Source organism: Bos grunniens, chromosome 7 (genome assembly GCF_055505025.1).
Source record: "Bos grunniens cultivar Pamir isolate PY7600 chromosome 7, Bosgru_T2T1.0, whole genome shotgun sequence".
NCBI classification, from domain to species: Eukaryota; Metazoa; Chordata; class Mammalia; order Artiodactyla; family Bovidae; genus Bos; species Bos grunniens.
The window spans coordinates 102278363-102301832 of record NC_141171.1 but is presented as its reverse complement, the minus strand read 5'-3'; the positions used below and the strand labels follow the sequence as shown (position 1 = coordinate 102301832).

Below are 23470 nucleotides of genomic sequence, written 5' to 3'. Positions count from 1 at the left end.
TGTGTTTACATCACCCTTTTATTTCATAGTTAGAAATAATACAGTTCCACAGGGTAAATCATCAATAAATAATGGTGTTTAATCATTAAACGTAAAAATCCCAACTCTTTGGCATCTGACAGGATTCTATTTCTTGTCAAACTAATAACTGTATAGATATAGTTAATCTTAGTGATCATCCGTCGATACAATATGTTACAAAGGTGCAATTTACTTTAAAATGTACAACAGCTGAAAATTTCCAGCCCACCAAGAAATCTGAACAACTCCGTAAGATATGGGCCAACTTCCCCAAGGTTCTTTCACATAATCTGCCTTAGTGGAAGTTTACTAAATGTTGATTAAGAGTTCCTAGGGTTTTCTAATACTTATTCTGCCCTATATAGAGTCTTGTCATTCATTCTGTTTAAAGACAACTGCACCAGGAATGACCCACTCATTTAATTAAAAAGTGTTCTTATTTTATAAGCAAGATTGCTAACATCTTAGAAACTGACAACCCCTAAAATAAAATTTAAAATAAGCAGGTCTATGCTGCCAGAAATGCCAATTCAGTAATAAATTGCACCTTCAAGAGTCAAAAAAGAAAAAAAGAAATATCAATAGAAACTTTTACAAAAGTAAGTTACATACATGTTTTTTTCAAAATATATTCAAGAATAGTTGAGCTGTATTTGTTACTAAAGCCAGGGCATTATTTCTTTAGCAACAAATTAAACCAGTGCAATTGACATAAATTGTTAAGTAATCCAGGATTAACCCATTAAAACTGTAGAAGCACTTTAGGCTCCTGCACTAATCCTAGAAACTAGAATTTCAACGAGTGCCTGTGCTGCACAGAACTAAAACTGGAATGATCTGATAACATGCTGAATGGTATCACTTCATACTTAGTTTAAGCATTTGATAGTAGAAATCATGAGTTTCTCTATAGAGTTCCATTCACTTACAGAACATTCAGATGCAAACAGTATTTGCCTATAATCCACAATTTAAAGAATCCTTTCCATTTTAAAGTTCCAGATGAATTTTAAATTAGAAAATAAGCACTAAAGAAACTTTTTCAACTTATGGAAACTTCATATTGGACTCTTTCCGGTAAAGCTTCCCCCCACCCATTGTAAAATAAATACTTTGTATCCCAAATTTAATTTTATTAAGACACACTTTAATAATGCTATAAAGAAATATTTTACAGCCATAGAGATCAATAACTTTCCATGCGGAAATAAAAAATTCATTGCTCAATAATATTACTGAGGCAAGTGAAGAAAGATTATTCTCTTGTCAATCTGAAATGTTAATTTTTTCAGTGCAAAACCAGTTATAAAATATTTAAACTCAATATTTAAAAATAAAAAGTGGTCCAATTTAGCAATGTTCAAGTTCTAAATTTCATAAAACAAATCATTACATACATTTTATAGTAAAATACAGAGATTAAAGAAGTACTTGAGTACTTAAGATATAAATTTCTAATGAATCATACCAAGTCAGCAACAACCAAGCAGATAACATTTCCAATTTGAGTATCAGAATTTTAAATATGATATTACTGTACCAAAGCCTTTTTTTCCCCCTAGCTAAAAAGCTATACAAACTAATGGTCAACCTTCTCTTTTCCTTGCAGTTGCATACTCTAGAATGATCTCCCCTCAAGTACCTGTGATTCCATTCCTGTATTCAAATTTTGATCCAGACAGTTTGTATGTTCCAGGAACACTTAGCTGATTTAACCATCTATAATGTAAAGAGTCCTGTACAGAGTACAACAGTGGAATTTCCTAGCCAAGTATAGGCTGACCTAAACTGGTTTACACTCTCTTACAAGCCCCTCATGTATTATTCCTAGCAAACACACGGTCCCCTCTGAGGGTTAGGTGTTGAAGCTGGTACTGTAGCACTTCTGTGTCAGCTGGCTCCTTGATGTTCATTTTATCTAGATTGAGGTAGTCCAGAGATTTGGAGTGAGCCCTCTTACCTTTAAGAAGACAAAGAGGCAGAGGCCCATGGAGGGCTTTATAAGGTTCGTACGGTAAAGATTTAGTGCACTTGTCTCCTGAGCTGGGCATCCGCCTCCGCCTCCTGCCGTTGACAGCTGGAATCTCGTAGGGCTGGTAGTACCTACTTCTGGTTTTGTACAAACGAGAGGAACGAGCAAGTCCCACATCCAGCTGTTTGGAGCGCAGGGAAGGCATGGCTTCTCCCTTGCTCTCCTCAGCTCCTGTGCACTTCTGGGCTAACTTCAGGAGCTCCTCACCAGTCGTGAAGCCAACCAAATAGTTCGAGTCCATGTGGAGGATCTGGTAGCCTGACACAGTCCGGCGCATGGGCGAGCACGGCGTGCTGGAGCAGCGGGGCTTCTCCGCCTCTGCCTTGCCCGGGGAGCTGGCCTCCGCAACTGGCAAGGGCAGGGTGGTCAGGGCACTTCTGGACTCGCCATTAACATCGACTTCCATTTTAGGCACCCGTCTACACACTCCTGAAAGCAGATAGACTCAGATTAGAAGGGTATAATGCCCAGAACCTCGGGCCAAGCCGGATCGTTTTAGAAGGCTCCAGGAGTTTGAAATCACATGGGCCTGAAAAACAGCCAATGTACAACTGGCAGATTTTTATGTATGTCTGTTAAACGTTCCACAGCAGGCATGAAATGACTGCTACTTCTTTGCCTTTAAGAACTCAAAGGCAGGTTAATATCATCTCATGGAGAAGCAAAGAGAAAGCAACAATGCTTCTCTAAATGCAGTGCTCCATTTAACCACACAAGCTTTATTCCTTGGTGTGATTATTCAGCAAATTAAATATGGATCCCAAATGAAGCAAATAAAAATAATCATGCACAATTTCTCAAGAACCCACAAAATATTTCCGACATGAAAGTTAACCTTTAACTTCTCAACTGTGTTTAAGGGCATACAGTAAAAGATAAAAGTTGATCAATTTCTCCAAAGAATCCAGCTTAGACCTAAAAAAGTTTTTCAACGTATGGTGGAGTCTTAAGGGAAGGTTCCCACAAACCTTATCAATGTTCCTTCTTCCATATCTCCAATTATTTAAAGGAAATCATTTTGTAGTTTAAAAGTTAATCCTAAATCCAATAAATCAGGCCATTTTTAATATTAAACATATATAAAAATCAGATGTTAGTTGACTTTTTAATCATAAAATATACCATAGATTTGACAGCTATTTTATTCTGCAACACCTAAGACACTGAACTTTGGAACAGTTTAGTAAACGGCAGAACAGTTCACAATAAATATTAATATTATTCATTATAATGATCATATTACATAATTTGGAAAGTCTCAGCAACAAAAAGTATCACAAACAATGACCAGCTTCCTAGAAACTCATAATTAAATCAAATTTTGAAAAATAAAACACAAAAGGAAATTGACAATGTCACTTCTGATAAACTTTATTTCTTCTTGATCTTCAATCAAAAGTAGATAGAAGTTTTAAAAGTCTCAGATCACTAATTAAATTGATATCAACTAATAATGTCAAAAAATAATGTGATTTTAAGATTAAATATTTATTGAAAAAAGCTATTATATTAAGCAATTCTCACAAGTCCCTCTGTAAAACAAATAACCTTTTCCTAATTGAATCATTTTCTAAAATTTGGTTTAAAATCCAAGCAATTAGAAAGCTAAAAAAACAAAAAACAAAAAAACCCCAACCTTATCCCTTCATTTACATGCTGTGTTTCCTTTTTCCTTCATTGGAAAATAAATAAATCAAGATTATGAAGAATTGCCAGATGCTATCCTAGTCTCATTATGGGCCACACATTTCAAGTACAACTGAAAACTAATATCAAGAATGATCCCTGGGATAAAGCAAACACCACAGGGGATCCATGTAATTTTGCTTACTTTTTACTCTAAATCTTAGATTATTTCCAATTTTAATTTAACCAAATTATCTTAGTCCCTCTTAACACTTCTAGATTTAAAGTAATTGGCTTTATTCTGTTTTATTGATGTAAAAATAAATTTATATTTCATCATATCATTTATTTCTCTATTGAGAGGATGGAAATAGGAGGTGACTGCCACCTGCTTTGACATGTATGCAAAAGTCTAAAGATTTCTCATCTAATAAAATTTAGAGAACCATATGAAGCCTCATCAGATAGTATGCTGAACAAATGTTTACTCTAAGCCGAATGACAAATTAATCCTTCCTTTCTCGCTAATTTTGCAGTCCAGAAAGAGCACAGGAAGACAGATGCAAGGCCTCCAATATACCTAACCGGACAGGAAGCTACAGGCAAGAAGTCATTCTGAAAGAGAAGGAGAGGAGGGTTCAGTGAGACTTAAGTAATCAGGGCTGTGGCGGAGATGGAGCCCAGGCACCCCACCCGAGGAGAGGCACGCAGGTGGTGACACTCGAGCCATCGGTCCACACAGAGCAACACACTGCTCTAGGTTTCTTCCGTGCCTGGCGGTCCATGACAGCCCATGCATCTCCACCAGTCACCTTACCACATCCCTATCTGGCACCTTGTAAACTCTCTAACATCCATGATTTCACACCCTACACATTCTGAACTGGAGGATAATTCAAAAAGAGACTAAGAAGCTGGAAGTCACCCTATTAGCCCCTTAGTGTAAACACTGCTAAGCAAGCTGACAATGTACAAAGTCACAGTCAAGAAAAGTGAGTGCAGGTTTCTCTCAGCAATGCAATCATCACAGATTTGCTCCCTCATTAAGTCAATCCTGCTGCATCATGGTGGAGAAGGCGATAGCACCCCACTCCAGTACTCTTGCCCGGACAGTCCTATGGACGGAGGAGCCTGGTGGGCTGCAGTCCTTGGGGTCTCAAAGAGTTGGACATGACTAAGCGACTTCACTTTCACTTTTCACTTTCATGCCTTGGAGAAGGAAATGGCAACCCACTCCAGTGTTCCTGCCTGGAGAATCCCAGGGACGGGGAGCCTGGTGGGCTGCCGTCTATGGGGTGGCACAGAGTCGGATACGACTGAAGAGACTTAGCAGCAGCAGCTGCATCAAGGAAGACCAAGAGGGATCTCTTAGAATCTCTATAGAGGGTGAGGATAATGGATGGCAAGATACAAAGATTTGAGAGAAAAAGAAAGTATACACGAGCTTGAAAAATCAATACCTAGGAAATTAGAAAAGTGAAGAAAGTGAGTGAGGCAAAGTATAAAGGTCAAAATTTGATGTGACAAAAAATAGACACTACTTTTAGATGAGTAACTATGACTGGTTAAGTTCCCATCAGCCAAAACACCATAAAAAATATCACTTGGCTTGGGCAAAACTATCCAACAGGATCCTCAGACATCTAACCTGATAGAAAATGATTTAACCTAGACTGTCAAATAGAAGATGTGGCTTAAGAACTCTGGAAATTTCAACCAAGCAGCCTACTATACTTTAGCCTACCATATGTAAGAAAACCTACTAGACTTTTTAAACAACACACCCCCTGTAGAAAACACTACTTAACTAAAAAGTTAAAAAAAAAAAAAAATGCATTTCTAATATCCCCTTGGGCTTCCCTAGCAGCCCAGTGGTAAAGAACACACCTTCCAATGCAGGCAACCTGGGTTTGATCCCTGTATTGGTAAGATCCCCTGGAAAAGGGAATGACAACCCACTCCAGTATTCTTGCCTGGGAAATGCCATGGACAGAGGAGCCTGGCAGATTACAGTCCATGGGGTCACAAAAGAGTTGGACGTGACTTAGCGACTAAACAACAACAACAACATCCTCTTAGAAAAATATTTAACCTAGTAACTAAGGATCAAATATGCAGATGACACCACCCTCATGACAGAAAGCAAAGAGGAACTAAAGTCTCTTGATGAAGTTGAAAGAGGAGAGTGAAAAAGCTGGCTTAAAACTCAACATTCAAAAAACTATGATCATGGCATCTGGTCCCATTACTTTATGGCAAATAGATGGGGAAACAGTGGAAACAGTGACTGATTTTATTTTGGGGGGCTCCAAAATCACTGCAGATGGTGACTGCAGCCATGAAATTAAAAGATGCTTACTCCTTGGAAAAAAGCTACGACCAACCTAGACAGCGTATTAAAAAGCAGAGACATTACTCTGCCAACAAAGGTCCGTTTAGCCAAAGTTATGGTTTTTCCAGTAATCATGTATGGATGTGAGAGTTGGACTATAAAGAGGGCTGGGCACTTAAGAATTGATGCTTTTGAACTGTGCTGTTGGAGAAGACCTTGAGAGTCCCCTGGACTGCAAGGAGATCCAACCAGTCCATTCTAAAGGAAATCAGTCCTGAATATTCATTGGAAGGACTGATGCCAAAGCTGAACCTCCAATACTTTGCCCATCTGATGCAAAGAGCTTACTCATTGGAAAAGAGCTGGGAAAGATTGATGGCAGGAAGAGAAGGGGATGACAGAGGATGAGATGGTTGGATGGCATCACTTACTCAATGGACATGAGTTTGAACAAGCTCTGGGAGTTGGTGATGGACAGGGAGGCCTGGCATGCTGCAGTCCACGCAGTCGCAAAGAGTCGGACACAACTGAGCGACTGAACAACAAGGATCGATACTCTATGTAAAACTTCTGAATGAGAGTGTTGCCATACTGAAACATGAAAGTGCTCATTTTAAATATTACATGCATAATAGCTGCTACCTGCTGAACCTCTGATGACAATTCTAAGGGCTGGAAAACTGAACTTTTTAGTTGTAAAACATCAGTACTTCTCCAAACAACTGAGTATTCTCAAAACTAACAGCTCTTTGAGGTGGTTTCATGGTCTCTGCAGCATACTGTCTTATATACAAGAACATCTTCAGACTTCGACATTTATGTAGGAGCATGAATGATACAACCAGGACCCTGCAAATTGCTTAGATTAAAAAAAAGAAAAAGATCCTTTTTACTTACATGTTGCCCTTCTAAAGATGATCTACTGTGTGGCACTAAGAAAGCGATGTAGAGGCTAGTCGATTGGCAAGTAAACATTCCATTTTTAGCTGGGGAGAATGCTGACTAAGCAGCATAACCTTTCATCCTTCAATGTGACCAGAAACAAAACTTTTTATGTTATTAAACTGCCGAGAATTTCCTGACGAGATTTAAATACTGGAGCAAGATTCTGAGAGCTGTCACACAATCCGTGGTTAATTATGTTTTCAATGGGCAGAAGTGGTGTAGGTACCGTCCCATCTGAAGAGGGAGAAGTACCCCGATTCTAAAAAACAAGGATGACACAAAGGACAGCGAAGACTGAAAGGTCTCTGAGTCAGCGTATAGGAATTTCCAATAATTTTCACTGCAAAATTTCTTCTTAAAAGGCAGTCATCAGGAAACTCGACTACCCTGAGTACATCAGACATAATCTGTGTTAGCAGGACATTCTTCATAAACTGCAATGAAAGCTCTGTTTATGGGTTTGTTGTTATTAACAATATTCATGACAAAGCATTCTGTTATATTCTAAGATAAACTTTGTATCCAAAAAACATATTGCCAAGATAAACAATCACAAAGCACTCTCTGTAAATACTGCAGGGGTGCGGACCAGGCACCACGCCCACTGCATCAGTAAGAATACATGTGAACCCAGAAACCAGACCCAAGGCTAACTTTGGAACCGCAGAGCACTACAAATCAGAGACCAACAACAGAGACCCTTAACAGCTTCCATTAATGCCTTTCACATGTAGTTTAAAGCAAAAATAAAAACCGCAAACAGAAAACAGAAAGTGCTGTTATGATACCATAAGCAGCAATATTCTGTGGAATAGAGTCGAACAGAAAATGCAATATGCGTAAAAAAGTCAACGTGTAGGTGAACGAGACTTTTAAAACTGAGTTTCATAAACAAGTACCGGGAACAACAACAAATTTTAAAATGACACCTAAGGTCTTCAATAGCAAATTCCCTCACAATTCAATCAGTAACAGAGGCACTGAAGTATATTTATACAGCATACAGAAGACCCGGCAATGTTCACAGGCCCCACTCTGTTTCTTTGAAATATGACTGATTTCATGTTGAGATTTCACATAAAACAACAAAATTCTGTAAAGCAATTATCCTTCAATAAAAATATAAATTAATTTAAAAAAATGAAATATATGAGATTCAAAACTAGACAACGCTAGACAAGGAAACCGGGCTTCCCTGATATTTCAGTTGCTAAACAATCCGCCTGCAATGCAGGCGACTCCGGCTCAATTCCTGGGTCGAGCAGATCCCCTGGAGAAGAGATAGGCTACTCACTCCAGTATTCTTGGGCTTCTCTAGTGGCTCAGCTGGTAAAGAATCCACCTGTAATGAAGGAGACCTGGGTTGGATCCCTGGGTTGGGGAGATTCCCCTAGAGAAAGGAAAGGCTACCCACTCCAGTATTCTGGCCTTGAGAATTCCATGGACTATCCATGGGGTCACAAAGAGTTGGACACAACTGAGAGACTTTCAGTCAGTCAGTCAGTCAGACAAGGAAACACTTTATTTACTAGGAAAATGCGCACAGTGTACATTTTGAAAACATTGGGTACAGCATGCATTTGTGAAGTATGCTGCTGCTGCTAAGTCGCTTCAGTCGTGTCCAACTCTGTGCGACCCCATAGATGGCAGCCCACCAGGCTCCCCTGTCCCTGGGATTTTCCAGGCAAGAACACTGGAGTGGGTTGCCATTTCCGTCTCCAATGCATGAAAGTGAAAAGTGAAAGTGAATTCGCTCAGTCGTGTCTGACTCTTAGCGACCCCATGGACTGCAGCCCACCAGGCTCCTCTGCCCATGGGATTTTCTAGGCAAGAGGACTGGAGTGGGGTGCCATTGCCTTCTCCGTTTGTGAAGTATAGCTGAAACTAAAACAAAGGTCCAAACCACGACACACATGTAGGAAAACTTGGTGCATCAAGAGCAGCCCATTCACAGACTGTGACTGCGTGGCAACTACTCAGTTCTGAACGCCCTCCAAGACACCAAACTTCCTATACATTTGGCACCAGGAACAACATTTTGAAAATATAACTGAGATGCCTCAGCTCCTTAGACTAGCTCTGAAAAGAGCTGGTAAGTTTCACAACTACTATACGAATAATTCTTTTTTGAGAAGTACTGCATTCCAGGAGTGTAATAAAATCAGGCTTATCAAAAAAAAAGTCATCCTCAATAATCAAGAAACTGCTCCAATATGCTTGAACTGTTTTTTAGCAACACTATTTAAGACAAAACAGATGTAACATAACTGTTTAAATATACAGAACAAAAATACCATGTGAATAAAGGAAATCAGTCCTGAATATTCATTGGAAGGACTGATGCTAAAGCTGAAGCTCCAATACTTTGGCTGCCTGATGCGATGAACTGACTCATTGGAAAAGACCCTGATGCTGGGAAAGATTGAAGGCGGGAGGAGAAGGGGACGACAGAGGATGAGATGGTTGGATGGCATCACCGACTCGATGCACATGAGTTTGAGTAGGCTCTGGGAGTTGGTGATGAACAGGGAGGCCTTGCATGCTGCAGTCCATGGGGTCACAAAGAGTCAGACACGACTGAGCGACTGAACTGAAAATCCTTTTCAAGAGGCACTTGAAATGAACCACTCAGAATAGAATCATTCCTTGGGAAATAGATTCCTTCCTAAGGATGACTAGTATCAGTCCAGTGGTATCTAGAATCACCTAGTTTTAGTGCCAGAATCATCTAGGAGTTCACCTACGTGGAACTTCTGATTACAGAGAAGAGGACATGTAAGCTGTTAAGCAGGGACCTGCCCAGAGCCAGGAGTGCAGGCCCAGGTGTCCCAGCTCCGAGCCCGTGGCTCCTTCAATGCTATCATACTGTGCTGCTAGCTCATGGTTCCCAAATGTGTCTACACAGTCTACACAGCGACACACCCAAGGAACATCAGTAAATACTGATGTCTGTGCTCCACCCCAGATCTGTGATGTAAATCATCTGGGATATAGCCTGGCCTCTGAAATTTTTAAAAGATCCCTCAAGTGATTCTGATATGCAGACACGTTTGGGAACTTGTCGGATAGAACTTATCTGAGAGAAGAATTTCACTCCTGTTAAGTTCCTGCTTTCTTTTTCCTAATCAGTAATTACAGTCACATTAGTGAATATCATTTTTGGCTGCTTCCAACTGCTAACAACCTATCCCTAAGGCCTTCTAATTTCCTGTTTCTAATCCAATGCGTGCTAAAAAAAACATCTGCTAACCAAACTTGTTAAAACTGGATATAAAATATAAATAAATCTGCACTGAATGAGAACTGGGTTTCTTCATCTGTACATACTTTGCTATAGTTATTTCAGACTCTTAGATGCCTCTGTCAGGTACAGCCGCTTTGGAACATAGTTTGACAATTTCCTATAAAGTTAAATAAATGCTTACAAAACAATCCACCCACCTTACTTGTAGGTATTTACCTAAGAAAAGTGAAAATATATGTTTATACAAAGACCTGAACATGAATGTTTACAAGTTTCATTCATAACCCCACACATACACACAAAAAAAACTGGAAGCAACCCAAACATCCATCAACAGGGTAATGAATAAAGAGACTATGGCCCATGCATAAAATGGAATATCACTCAGCAATGGAAAGGGGCAAACCAGGATTACACTAAGTAAAAGAAACAGAAAACCTTATGCACTGTGCGATTCCACTTATATGACATTCTGGAAAAGGTAAAACTATTGGGACAGAAATCAATCGATGGCTGCCAAGAGCTGAGGTTGGGAGGAGAGGGCAGACTGCAAAGGAGCACAAGAGAATCTGGGGGATGAAAATATCATATGCACAGACACTGCACAATGGATACACTTGTCAACATCACCAAACTACACCCCTTAAAGGGATGAGTACGAATATCAGACTTCAATAAACTTGAGTTTAAAAAAAAGCCTGTCACACCAAAGCAGAGACATTACTTTGCCGGCAAAGGTCCCTACAGTCAAAGCTATGGTTTTTCCAGCAGTCATGTATGGATGTGAGAGTTAGACCATAAAGAGGGCTGAGCACCAAAGAATTGATGCTTTTGAACTGTGGTGTTGTAGAAGACTCTCGAGAGTCTCTTGGACTGCAAAGGAAATCAAACAATCAATCCTAAAGGAAATCAACCTTGAATAGTCATTGGAAGGATTGATGCTGAAGCTGAAGCTCCAATACTTTGGTGACCTGATGCAAAGAGCCGACTCACTGGAAAAGACCCTGATGCTGGAAAAGATTAAAGGCGGAGGAGAAGGGGTCGACAGAAGATGAGATGATTGGATGGTATCACCAACTCGACGGACATGAGTTTAAACAAGCTTTAGGAGATGGTGAAGGACAGGGAAGCCTGGTGTGTTGCAGTTCATGGGGTCGCAAAAAGTTAGACATGACTGGGACCACCACCACCACCAAGGGTTTGATGGACCTCCAAATTTTTAAATTCTTTAAAACAGTTCTGGGGACTTCTCTGGAAGTCCAGTGGTTAAGACTCCTTGCTTCCAATGCAAAGGGCCAGGGTTTAATCCCTGGTCAGGGAACTATAATCCCACATGCTGTACAGCACGGCCAAAAAAGAAAATTCTTTCTGATACTGTGTAATCCCAGAATCTGAAGGAATCTTTTTTAGTGAAGAGAAGTGAAGTGTTAGTCGCTCAGTCATGCCTGACTCTTTGTAACCCCATGAACCGACCAGGCTCCTCTGTCCATGGGATTCTCCAGGCAAGGATACTGGAGTGGGTTGCCATTTCCTTCTCCAGGGGATCTTCCTGACCCAGGGATCAAACCCGGGTCTTCTGCACTCAGTTGTTCAATCTATGTTTGAACATCTTCAATGACAGGTAACTCACTATCTCTCTGGTTGGTTCATTTCCCCTCTGGCAGCTCTGTTAGTATGTCTTTTTATTTACATATATGCTGGGGGTTGGGGGGGGGGTGTGGCTCAGTCATGGACTCTAGCCCACCAGGTTCCTCTGTCCATGGGATTCTCTGGGCAAGCATACTGGAGTGGGTTGTCAGTTCCTTCTCCAAGGGATCTTTCTGACCCAGGAACTGAACTTGGATTTCCCACATTGTAGGCAGATTATTTACCATCTGGGCCACCAGGGAAGCCCCATTTATCTATATAAGTACATCTATAACTATGCATACATACATATGTACACATATATGTAAACTGTATGGAGAGAGGCAGACATACCACACACACACACACATTTCTGTAGCTTCTATTCATTGCTCCTTGTTTGTGCTTTCCTTCAGGGGAATGAGTTAATGACCCAGTCACATCATTTCTTATTCAATAATCTCTAAAAGTACTTTCTACTTATAGTTCTCAAAATTTTTCTCTTTTCCTCAAAATCTCCTGAAAATTTTAGTTATACTTCCATTTTTCAATGTCTTAAAATACATTTCATAAATTTGACAGGTTGTATCTATTAAATGAAACAGGGTGTTTGTTTTTCCCTATCCTTCTTTTGAATCATTCTGCTATTAACTGCTAATCTGGAAATCATTTATTTTGAAACTGCTTTTTCAAAAGCTTATAAACACTCTACGTGTTTCAAAGCAAAGACCTACAAAGATACTGACCACGTAGAATAACATACCAAAGCATGAACTCACACTAATATAATTTTTAAAATGCTAAAATCATTAAAATTTGTTCCCTTCAAGGACTTGGAGCCACAAGGACAATGTCAGTCCAGATATACAGACACACTGGAAAAAGACAGCTGAAGAAATAGACATTTCTCCAAAGAAGACATACAGATGGCTAACAAACACATGAAAAGATGCTCAACATCACTCATTATCAGAGAAATGCAAATCAAAACCACTATGAGATACCATTTCACACCAGTCAGAATGGCTGCGATCCAAAAGTCTACAAATAATAAATGCTGGAGAGGGTGTGGAGAAAAGGGAACCCTCTTACACTGTTGGTGGGAATGCAAACTAGTACAGCCACTATGGAGAACAGTGTGGAGATTCCTTAAAAAACTGGAAATAGAACTGCCTTATGATCCAGCAATCCCACTGCTGGGCATACACACTGAGGAAACCAGAAGGGAAAGAGACACGTGTACCCCAATGTTCATCGCAGCACTGTTTATAATAGCCAGGACATGGAAGCAACCTAGATGTCCATCAGCAGATGAATGGATAAGAAAGCTGTGGTACATATACACAATGGAGTATTACTCAGCCATTAAAAAGAATACATTTGAATCAGTTCTAATGAGGTGGATGAAACTGGAGCCTATTATACAGAGTGAAGTAAGCCAGAAGGAAAAACACCAATACAGTATACTAATGCATATATATGGAATTTAGAAAGATGGTTAACGATAACCCTGTATACGAGACAGCAAAAGAGACACTGATGTATAGAACAGGCTTATGGACTCTGTGGGAGAGGGAGAGGGTGGGAAGATTTGGGAGAATGGCATTGAAACATGTGAAATGTCATGTATGAAATGAGATGCCAGTCCAGGTTCAATGCACGATGCTGGATGCTTGGGGCTGGTGCACTGGGACGACCCAGAGGGATGGTATGGGGAGGGAGGAGGGAGGAGGGTTCAGGATGGGGAACACATGAGAAATAAAGGAATATAAGAAAAAAAAAAAAAAGAAAGACAACAGCACTGCCTGTCTTTAACAGTTTAAATTCCGGGTGCGATAAAAGGAACATCAAACGCGCGGTGAACTTGGGAACAAGCACCTGAAAATGGCATTCCTTTCAGTCACTGTTGGCCATTCTTTACACACGGTGACACCGAACCAAACTTTCTGCAAGCTATCTCACCAATCTTTGGAGATTAACATTTTTTAAAGCTTTCCTGAAATCAGAGCAACTACCTCTTAACTACTATATTTCAAAATGTTACTCTACAAAACCTCCTTTATAAGAATAAAAAAAGGAAAATCTACTCGATCAAAATGTCAGACATCTCAAATATAATAACATTAGCATTTCGTAATAATAATTTCAGTTCTCACCATTGAAAATTTCAAACCTATATAGTATACACATTTATAACAATATACTGACATTTCATATTCATCTGGTTTATACAGTCTTTAAAACACAGTATAATATTATGTTCATACAACTGGTTAACAAACAGAAAAAGCAAAATATAACTCACCAGCCTAAATCCCAGAAGATGTCACTGTACAATTTCCAGTGAGTCCCAAGGGAACACAGGCATAATAATTTTTCTGCTCTACTCCAGATACTAAACATGAAATATAAAAATAAACCTTTAATTTAACAAGTAACACAACTTATATAGCAATTATAATAATTCTAACTGCAAAACAGGATGAAACCAGCAGGAGGTACCAATACCAGGTACAAGGTACATAGAACAGAATATTAACTTCAAGTTTGTTCAGCTAAACCTCAAACAGTGTATCACGCTTGTTCCCCTGTGTTCTGTTGCTTAAATTCTATATGGAGACTAATAGTTGCTAAGTAGGTTAAATAAAGGGCCAAGAAAAATTAGGGGTTTAAAAGTGAGTTCCAAATCCTATTCATGTGCTCAACAGATGCACAGTATACCATGGGAAAAAGTAATGCTGAGACTGGGTCAAAAGAAAAGCTCCTAGGCCTTGCCTTACTATGAACTCTGCCCCTTGACTTTGCATAAATAGCAATTTTTAAAATGAGGACAAGCCCATCCTTCCTCCCTCATAAAGTTATTATGTGGATGAAATGAGAGGTAGGTGAACATGTTTTGCATGGAGCAGAGCCCTTAGGAATGTGTGATATTATTATGCAATTAATTTTTGGTGTCTACTCCTTTTCCCATAAAACAGCAACAATCCTCCCTAAGACTGCTCGAGGAACATGATTGGAAGACTCATGGAAAACACTTAAAAGAAAGCAACCTGAAAAACGCTTCTTGAGAGTTATTACCGTGCTGACAAGTTTCTAACATGGTTTCTGTGCCTTTCACCTCTTATCTGGGGAGGAAATGTGTACGAAAATCTGTCTTTATCTCCTACCTCCCCAGTTAACTGGGTTAATTTCTTGAGATCAAGAAAACTCAAAAGTTTCTTCCACCTGTAAAATGTCTTTGGTTGTTGGGCTTTCTGCGGTGTTGAACTTGTTAGGAGCCCTGGTGGCTCAAATCGGCTGAAGAGATTCATTTTACCTACTTAGGTGCACAAAGCCTGAAGAAGTGGCAACAGTGCAACTTGTTGCCCAAAAACATTTGTTACTTTATTATTTTCCTTATCATCAGGGAAGAGTTTGACCCAAAGGAAATGGATTATTACTGAATCAGCAAAAGTATTTACCAGAACTATCATTCTCAGAAAACAATATGGTTACCAACCTTTGGAACTTCTTTAATTTACAGACACTTTCTCTTTCATTTATTTTTTGCCATAAACTATTTTCAAACTGGATAACCAAGAAACCTAGATAATTAAGTCTGCTTCACAAATGAAGTCTCTGGTTTTAACATAAAATAAATTACAATGTAACAAAAATTGTTACCTAGTGATAATTTTTTTATTTAATACAATTACCCCAAAGAATCTCCCCCATCCTAATGTTACAAGGTTCAAATTGATTTCTTATTTAAGTAAATGGATTTTTAATGGAGAAGAGAAATTTTTAGAACTTAAAAAAAAATTTTTTTAGCACTTTCTACAAGTCAAAACCATATGCCATTTATATCACTTTAACAACTATATACTCCTATCAGGAAAATATTACCCGTTTTTAAAATATTTAATCAAGTAATAGTATTTAGGAGTCAGAGCAAAAATTCAAACCCCAATTTGTGTGGCTCCAAAGCCCACTGACATAGCTTTATATACATAATGGCTCTGTTTAGCGATAAGACCAGGTGTGTAGCTTTTTACACAATACTCGTGTTCCTGAAAAATGTGCATTAATTTCTGTAAGTGGAATCCTATTTTAAATATGTGGAGAGTTATTTTATTTAAAACCTGTATTGCCACATTTGTGACATGGTTAGAGGGAGGTAACTAATTACTAACTCTAGGGTTATTTTCAACATGAAAAATGTTAGAATTCTAAAGCATATAGAGGACAGTCTTATACAAAACCATTCTAAATCATGAACCCTTCCTCCTCAGAGCTTATATTTTTTTTAAATCAAAAATTCCGAGGCAGGAAAAAATGTATCAGTCAATGTTTGCTGGTTATGTGGCTGGATGCCACATACAGAAACGTATCTCCCCTTAATTTTTCAGGACTATATCTATCACAAAGTGAGACAGATTTCAGTTAGACTTTTAGAAATCTTCACTGAAAGCCCATAAATAGGTACATTAGAAAAATCAAAAACTGTTTAAATTTTAAGTAAAAATAGTTTTAGACAACAGTCTAAAATTTCAAACTTTCATATAATGTGCACCATATTTCTGGTGATACATTCTTCTTTTCAAGCTTTCAAATGCTTCAGAAAAATATATTTTCCAATATTTTTTCAATACCAAAAGGAAAACCAACCTAAAACTTAATTCTGGATTTGAAAGCAGAGGAGCTTTAAAGTAATTATCCAACTCTTGCACTAGAGCTGATGTGGAAGTCTAGGAAATGGTTGGTAATTTCATAGTAAACAAAGTGTAGTAACTGATTATCCCTATTAAGCCAGTGCCAAGCTAAAAATAGAATACAAACAGAGTCCAAGGAGCAACACAGGGCAAAACCAAGGTGCAGGAACTCTGTTCCATTTTTTACTCATTTCAGACTCTGCTTACTGTTTGGGGTGTAACTGCATGCTTTCCGCACAGGTGCTAAGAGGACGATGAAGATGATGAAAAAGAGGAAAAGAATCTAAAATAGAACAAGGTCAGAAACTAGTATAAGAAGATAGCTTCTTTAAGAGATTGCCTATAAGCAACTACACTCCAATAAAAAAATTTTTTTAATTAGAAAAGAGATTACCTATAAAGGAACCTAGTAAAAGTTTAACAAGGATTTTACTATCATCTCCCATTAGAAACAACTAAAAAACTATAATCCAAAAGTCCCCAAAATACAGACCTCCAAAATAACACTTTAGAATACCTTAAAATCTATAAATCTCAACACTTGCAATTGATTTTGGCCAATGGTTTGAACATGAAGCTTTGGCAAGGTATCAATGGATCCTCTCTCAAAAACAGACAGAGGGAAATGAACTCATGGGAAATTCTTACAAGATGGAATAAATACTGCATAAAAAAATGAACGGAAGTAAACAGAGCAAAGGTTAGAGTATATAAACCTTCAAGCTATAAGCAGTTGCTACAAACAGAAAGTCCTGTGACATTATCCTGTAAGCAATGAAAATAGGATAAAGTAAGCCTGGCCAAGAGCTACCCATAGGCCTCTAGGTCAAGGGTGACTAAGCAAAAGACACCCATAATATGACTGCAAATGAAGCGTCTACAAACAGAAAAGTTTGCAAATATTAACTAGCAAGTGTGTCACATTTTCTCAGGCAAGGTGACAGATACCATCACAAGAAAAAAAGAAGCATGTTCTTCAGAAGTAGGGTTGACCATATGTCTCAGTTCAGAGCCAGTACCCTGGGATAACTATTCCCAGCACTGTCCTTTATCTGTCAAATGTGTCCCAGTTTGGTAACTATATTGTTATCCTACTCAAAAGTAATATATAACAATGGAACGACAATGAATTACAAAAGAAAGACCCTTCTGCTCACACAGTGGCTTTCCTTATAGTTCCAAAGAGTATTTCTTTGGGTGTATCCACTCAGCCATTCAACTATTCATTTACTCATTCAACAATATTTCTTGGGTCTTACTGTGTCCCAGCATTGTACAGGTACTGGTGCAAGAATAAAAAGTGAAGCCTGAGACAAGAGGGGAGGACACACAAACATGGAAATATATAAATCTAATACATGTAACAATAAACTTGAATGGCACTGTAAATCTAAAGAAGGGAGTGATTTCCCCCAAAATATAAAAGCTCCAAATGGACATTTTCAAGGCCACACAAAATTCCTACACACAGAAAAGCCACAAATCTCCGACTTCACCATAAATCTATTAACAAAATAGCAATATGAAAAATTTTAACAAAATGTAACTTCCAAAAGTCATAAGGTTGTAAATATCAAGGCCAACATATAGACCTCAAGAATTTTGGTAAATAAATCTCACAAATCATTAAAGATTACATTATGAAAAGCAAGATAAATTTTAGGCAAAGAAAACTGGCAGAGCAGAAGTCATTGGTTCTAATTCTGGCTCCCAAAACAGGAAGAAAAAAAAAGAAAATGGAAGCAGGCAGTTCCCTCAGAGTGGCTATGTGAAGAGAGATCAATAATGAACAAGGACTTGGCCAAAAAAAAAGAGCAACTTTTAAAAATTCTATTCAAACTAATGAAAATATTTTGCTACCAATGGTCTCAAAAATTAATAATAAAAAAGATGACTAAAACATCTCTCAAGTAACAAAACACTGAGCAGAAATAAAATGGTTTAACTGCCTAAGCACAATACTCACAACGAAAGTAAAATGCTTAGCTATACCTATATGCTCATCTTAAAAGGTTACTTTAAAATAATCTTTCTTTTCTATTTGCAACTTATAAAAACTAAATCATCAATCATTTTTAAGAAGAGTTGTTATAGTAGGGTGTGACTTTTCTGAAACCATCCTTGACCTTACAAACAAATCATTAACCACACAAAACTAGACAACCCATAATTGGTTCAGAAAGAAAAATATGTGTTTCTCTTTCTAATATCAGTTCTTTTAATAGCAAATTCCTTCAAAGGCAGCATTCATTTTCATTTTATTTCTACTAGTAGAAATTAAAACTAGATTACCAGTGTCTTATCATTATGTGAAATCATCTTTCTACTTTTAGAATTGTTTCACTACAAATATGACTGACAGTAACCGAACCATAGGTCTACATGCAGTCTTTACAAGAAATTTCCCCTTCAGGAAACACAACTGAATTGGGACAGGTGTACACTGTGGAACTGCCTGACGTTCCAAATAAAAGCTTAAAACCAAGAACTTATTTTGATAGGAATGTGAGGAAATCAGAGCTTTCTCTGGAGGAAAAGCCGATTTCCCCCCAGAGAATATAAATCAGGAAGGAAAAAAAAAAAAAAAATCCCGTATGTAACGTTGTGTTACTCCCACGACACTAAATACTTTTAAGGGTTAATGTGCCCACTAGCTCTTCAAAGTATACAAAATGATACACAGAAAGTAAACAAAATCACTGACCATTATATAAGGTCAATAAACACCTTCTAGCTTACATCTTGGAACAGTTACTACTTAACAGTCTCATTTACACTTAAATAACCTAAAACGCAGGCAGAAGCATATTCTAAACAGCAGTTCTCATCAAAGCAAGAGGTCTTTGGGCTTGTTAATCCTTGTATTATGCCCTGGTCATTTTATTGAGTTTATAATGCATACACAGTTACATAATGAAAACACTGAGAAATCTGTCAAATATTCATTAAGTGTAATTGCGTAAGCATAAATTACGATCTTGAATTAAGAAAGTACCAAAAAGCTTCACCATAATAACCAATACTGTATTTTGAAACGACTGGGAAAATAAACTTGGGGAAGAGGTCATTTCTATTTCCCTAGCGTCCAATCTGCTCCACAGGGTTAAAAAAATAAATAAATAAGGCAACTTACAACTCTAAACTGCAGTGTGGCTATCTGAGAAAAACAATACAAAATGAAGGGTCTAGAAACGTCAGACACGTTGTGCAAGAAACTGCTCTTTCGGCTACGAGTAGCAAGCACACGATAAAATGCCTGCATTCTTCCTCTTTCCTCGAATGATGAGAAAGTTCCCAGCCCCAGTTCTACCTGAGCGCCCCAGTCGGACCACAGACACAACTCGAGCATCTCGGCTCGACAGAAATCAATCGGTAAACTACCCGGGTGCCAACCGGCGCGGCTGGAGCAGCACCGAGACCCTGAGGATGCGGAACACCTGCAAGGGGCCGGGCCGGCGGCCCTCGTCCCCTCCGCGCTCCCCATCTCCTCTCTGGCAGAGACGCGCAGATTCCACCACTAGAGAGTTTGGCAGCTTCACAATGGGGCCCGCCTCCTCGAGGTCTGACCGCCGCCCGCCCGGGAAGCCCTTCCCTCCGCTTCCCGCCGGGCCCAAAGGCGACAGGTGGGGCGAGGGCAGCGATGCCCAGCGCCGTCTGCCGCGTGCACCCCCCGCCGTCCCGGCTCCCGGGCGGCCTCGCCACCCCGCGCCCCCTCAGACCGCCGAACGGGCGAGGCGGGCAGGCGAGATAAGGCCGCCCCGGCTCGCCCCGAGGCGCTATCTGGCCCGGGCAGTCGCACCCGGCGCGCGGCCCGGGCGAGCGGCCAGAGGTGCGGCAGGCCCGGGAAGGGCGCCGCTTCTCCCCGGGCCCGCACGGCGGCGGCGCCCACCGCCCCTCGCACCTCCCCGCGGGCGCACGCCGCGCGCACCCGGACGCACGCCGCCGCCGCGCCCTCCTCACACGCGCGGCGCCCTCGCCGCGGCGCCGACCCCACCCCGGGGCCCAGGAACGGCGAGCTCCCGGCACCCCGCCGGGGCCCCGCGCCCCGCACAGCAGCCCCCAGGCCCCTGCCCCGGGGCGCCGGGGAGCGGGGAGGGGACCCGACCGCCGAGGACAGGGCGGCGTCCACCGCGGAGGCCGCCCGGCCCCGCGCTCCTCGGCGCCCGGCCCCGGGCACGAGGCGGAAGGAAGGGGGCGGCGCCGCCGCCGGGCGCTGAGGAGCCAGGGCTGAGGCAGCCTCCCCCGCCGTCACCCACCCGTCCCCACCGCTCCCTTTGCCGCAGCACAAAAGGCTGCAGGAGGAGGCGCCGGCCCCGCGCAACCTACCAGCGGCCCCAGCTCCGCGGTCTCCGTCGTGCCCCGGGCCGCGGAGACCGAGAGGCGGGCGGCACAGGCGCGGGCTGCGGCGCTGAGGCGGCCGGTTCGAGCCTGCCGGTGCCCTCTCCGCGCTCCCGGCGCGCTCGGCGCCAGCTGCCGCCCGGCGCAGTCCCCGCCTCCTCCCCGCCGCCGCCGCCGCCTTCCCGCCCTCCTCCCTCAGGCCGCAGAGGCGCAGCCCCGTCAGCGCCGAGCCCGCCTCCCGCGCCCGGCTCACACGCCCTGAGGAAGGGCGGACCCGGGCGAGAAAGGCGCTGAGGCGCTCGTGGCGGGGTGGGGGGCGCGGCTGAGGGGATGCGGGGTCTGAGGGGAGGTTGAGGGGGCGGCTGAAGGGGTCTGAGAGGGGGAGGGGGCTAAGGGGAGGTTGAGGGGGCGGCTGAGGAGCGGTGGGAGGCGGCTGAGGGGGTCTGAGAGGGGGCGGGGGGCTCAGGGGGGCGGGGGACGGCTGAGGGGGTCTAAGGGGGAGGGGGCTCAGGGGGAGGGGACGGCTGAGGTGGGGAGGGGGCTGAGGGGAGGCTGAGAAGGGGAGGGGCGAGGGGGGCAGCTGAGGGAGTCTAAGGGGGAGAGCGGCTCAAAGGGGTCGAGGGGCGGCCGAGGGGGTCTGGGAGGGGGGCTCAGGGGGGCGGGGGTGCTGCTGAGGGGGTCTAAGAGGGGGAGGGGGCGGCTGAGGGGGCTTCCTCACACCCCCTGCCCGGTCCAGACCCGGCAAGAGGATGCAAGAGCTCCCCCCTCGCAGGCCTGGCGAGGCGCAAGTCGCCCCACTTTAGGCGGTGTTCGTCCTGAGTCTCCGCCTTGAGGACGCGGCACTGAGCAGAGCTCGAGAAGAACTAGGAGAAACCCGTGGAACCACAGACTATAGGGTCAGCCTGGGAAAAATGCTGACTATCTGGTGAATGTGGGAAGGAGGGGCAAATTCAGATTCTCATTTGATGAGCCGCTCTTCACATCTTCAGGCTTGATGTGCTCCATGCTTGTAATAAATGCTCTCCTGTGATCCTTCTGTCCTATTCCCGAGGCATGTGCATCTTCTCTATCAAACTGGTTAATAGACTAAGAGATAAGAGTAGTTGCTGACATTCATTTGGCTCTCACTACGTGCCAGGCCTTTTTGCATGCATTTTCTGATTGAGAGTCCACAACAATTCTGTAAGAGAAGTGACCAATTATGAGCTGCATTTTAAAGATGTAGAAAATGTAAGTAACTTTCTCAAGGTCACACACACAAGAGTTCGTTGCAGAGCTGGGTTTGAACCCAAGCCGTAGAACCCGAGAATTGTTTGTAAGTGGTGCTAAATTGCGTTTCGGTCTCAATCCAAGAGAGCTTGTCGTTTTTGTTTTCTTATTTTCCGCCCCCTAACAAAATGTCTTATCTGAACATAAAAAGCATAATCTTGGTGTAAATTAATACAAACTTAAACAAATGTTGATTCTAACTTGTTCCAAAATCTGTATGTGCCCCTGGAATGATAAAGACAAATCTGAAAACCCTTATTTCAACAGTAATGTCTGCAGCTAGAGCCCTCCAGCTCTAGCTGGCTGCTCAGTTAGAAGACATTTTATACTACCTTGCCTGAGCTGGTGCTAAGTCACTTCAGTTGGGTCCGACTCTGTGCGACCCTAAGGACTGTAACTTGCCAGGCTCCTCTGTGCATGAGATTGTCCAGGCAAGAATACTGGAGGGGGTTGCCATGCTCTCCAGGGGATCTTCTGGACCCAGGGATCAAACCCTGACGTCTTTCATTTCCTGCATTGGGAGGTGGGATCTTTACCACTAGTGCCACCTGGGAAGCCCTTATACTAGTTTATGTGCCCTAAAATACGTATGGGAAGATCATAGAACAATTTTAGGAAAACATAAATTTCTTTCTTTCTGATACAAATTATGTATAATTTCTCAAATACAGAACCTGGCATGACATAACATGCGTTGAATAAACAAATAAATGAATGGACATTTCTTTCATCAGTACTTTAGGAGAATACCAAAAATTATTTCAGATTATAATATTTGACACAGTTGTGTATTGTTTCCATGATCATTCTCATAAAATCACCTCCAAAACATAGTATATTTTATATTCAGAAACTTACTTTCATTTTGTTCTGTCTGAAATCTTGTAACCTTTGCAAAAGAATGCCTTGTTCTTGCCCTTTGCTCTGAAAGGTTGGCAATGTTCTTTGGCCAGAGCGGTGAAGTTCTGATTTGCCCTTAAATTTATTAGGCTCAAGGCCAGCCCGCATTAGAGGGCGTGGTGTCCACATTGCCTCCCTTCCTGGCGGCACTTCGTTCTCCCACCCTAGCCCTGGCTCTTCACTCAGTCGAAACTTCAGTCGGCTCTTGAGTGTCACACACCCAGTAAACCAATTCACCAGGCAGTTAAAGTCTGATCATAGTTTTTTATGTGTGGCTCCTTGTTGATGTGGGCTTCCCAGGGGGCACAGTGGTAAAGAATACGCCTGCCAATGCTGGAGACGCAGGATCCCTGAGTTGGGAAGATCCTCTCCAGTATTCTTGCCTGGAAAATTCCATGGACAAAGGAGTCTGGCAGGCTACAGCCCATAGGGTCACAGTCAGTCAG

General features: G+C 41.8%; 2 protein-coding genes across 2 annotated transcripts; both read right to left on the bottom strand.

The window, feature by feature from the left end:
* MACIR (macrophage immunometabolism regulator) lies at nt 1–21005 on the bottom strand. The gene is made up of 2 exons (XM_086413323.1): nt 20844–21005; nt 1–2482 (listed from the first exon to the last, which is right to left on the bottom strand). The coding sequence occupies exon 2, from the start codon at nt 2457–2459 to the stop codon at nt 1836–1838; it is 624 nt and encodes a 207-aa protein (XP_086269449.1). The 5' UTR covers nt 2460–2482; nt 20844–21005; the 3' UTR covers nt 1–1835.
* Nucleotides 8161–23153, bottom strand: LOC147370055 (uncharacterized). Its single transcript, XM_086413835.1, is given in 10 exon segments — nt 8161–8298; nt 14132–14221; nt 16725–16800; nt 19651–19998; nt 20000–20042; nt 20044–20767; nt 20844–21445; nt 21574–21718; nt 21827–21941; nt 22983–23153. Coding segments are annotated over 9 exon segments (2310 nt in total). The 3' UTR covers nt 8161–8298; nt 14132–14135.
* Between the last annotated feature and the right edge of the window lie 317 nt (nt 23154–23470).

Bases quoted from the DNA above. Each gene is read 5' to 3' on its own strand.
- MACIR (XM_086413323.1), bottom strand. From the start codon at position 2,459: ATGGAAGTCGATGTTAATGGCGAGTCCAGAAGTGCCCTGACCACCCTG.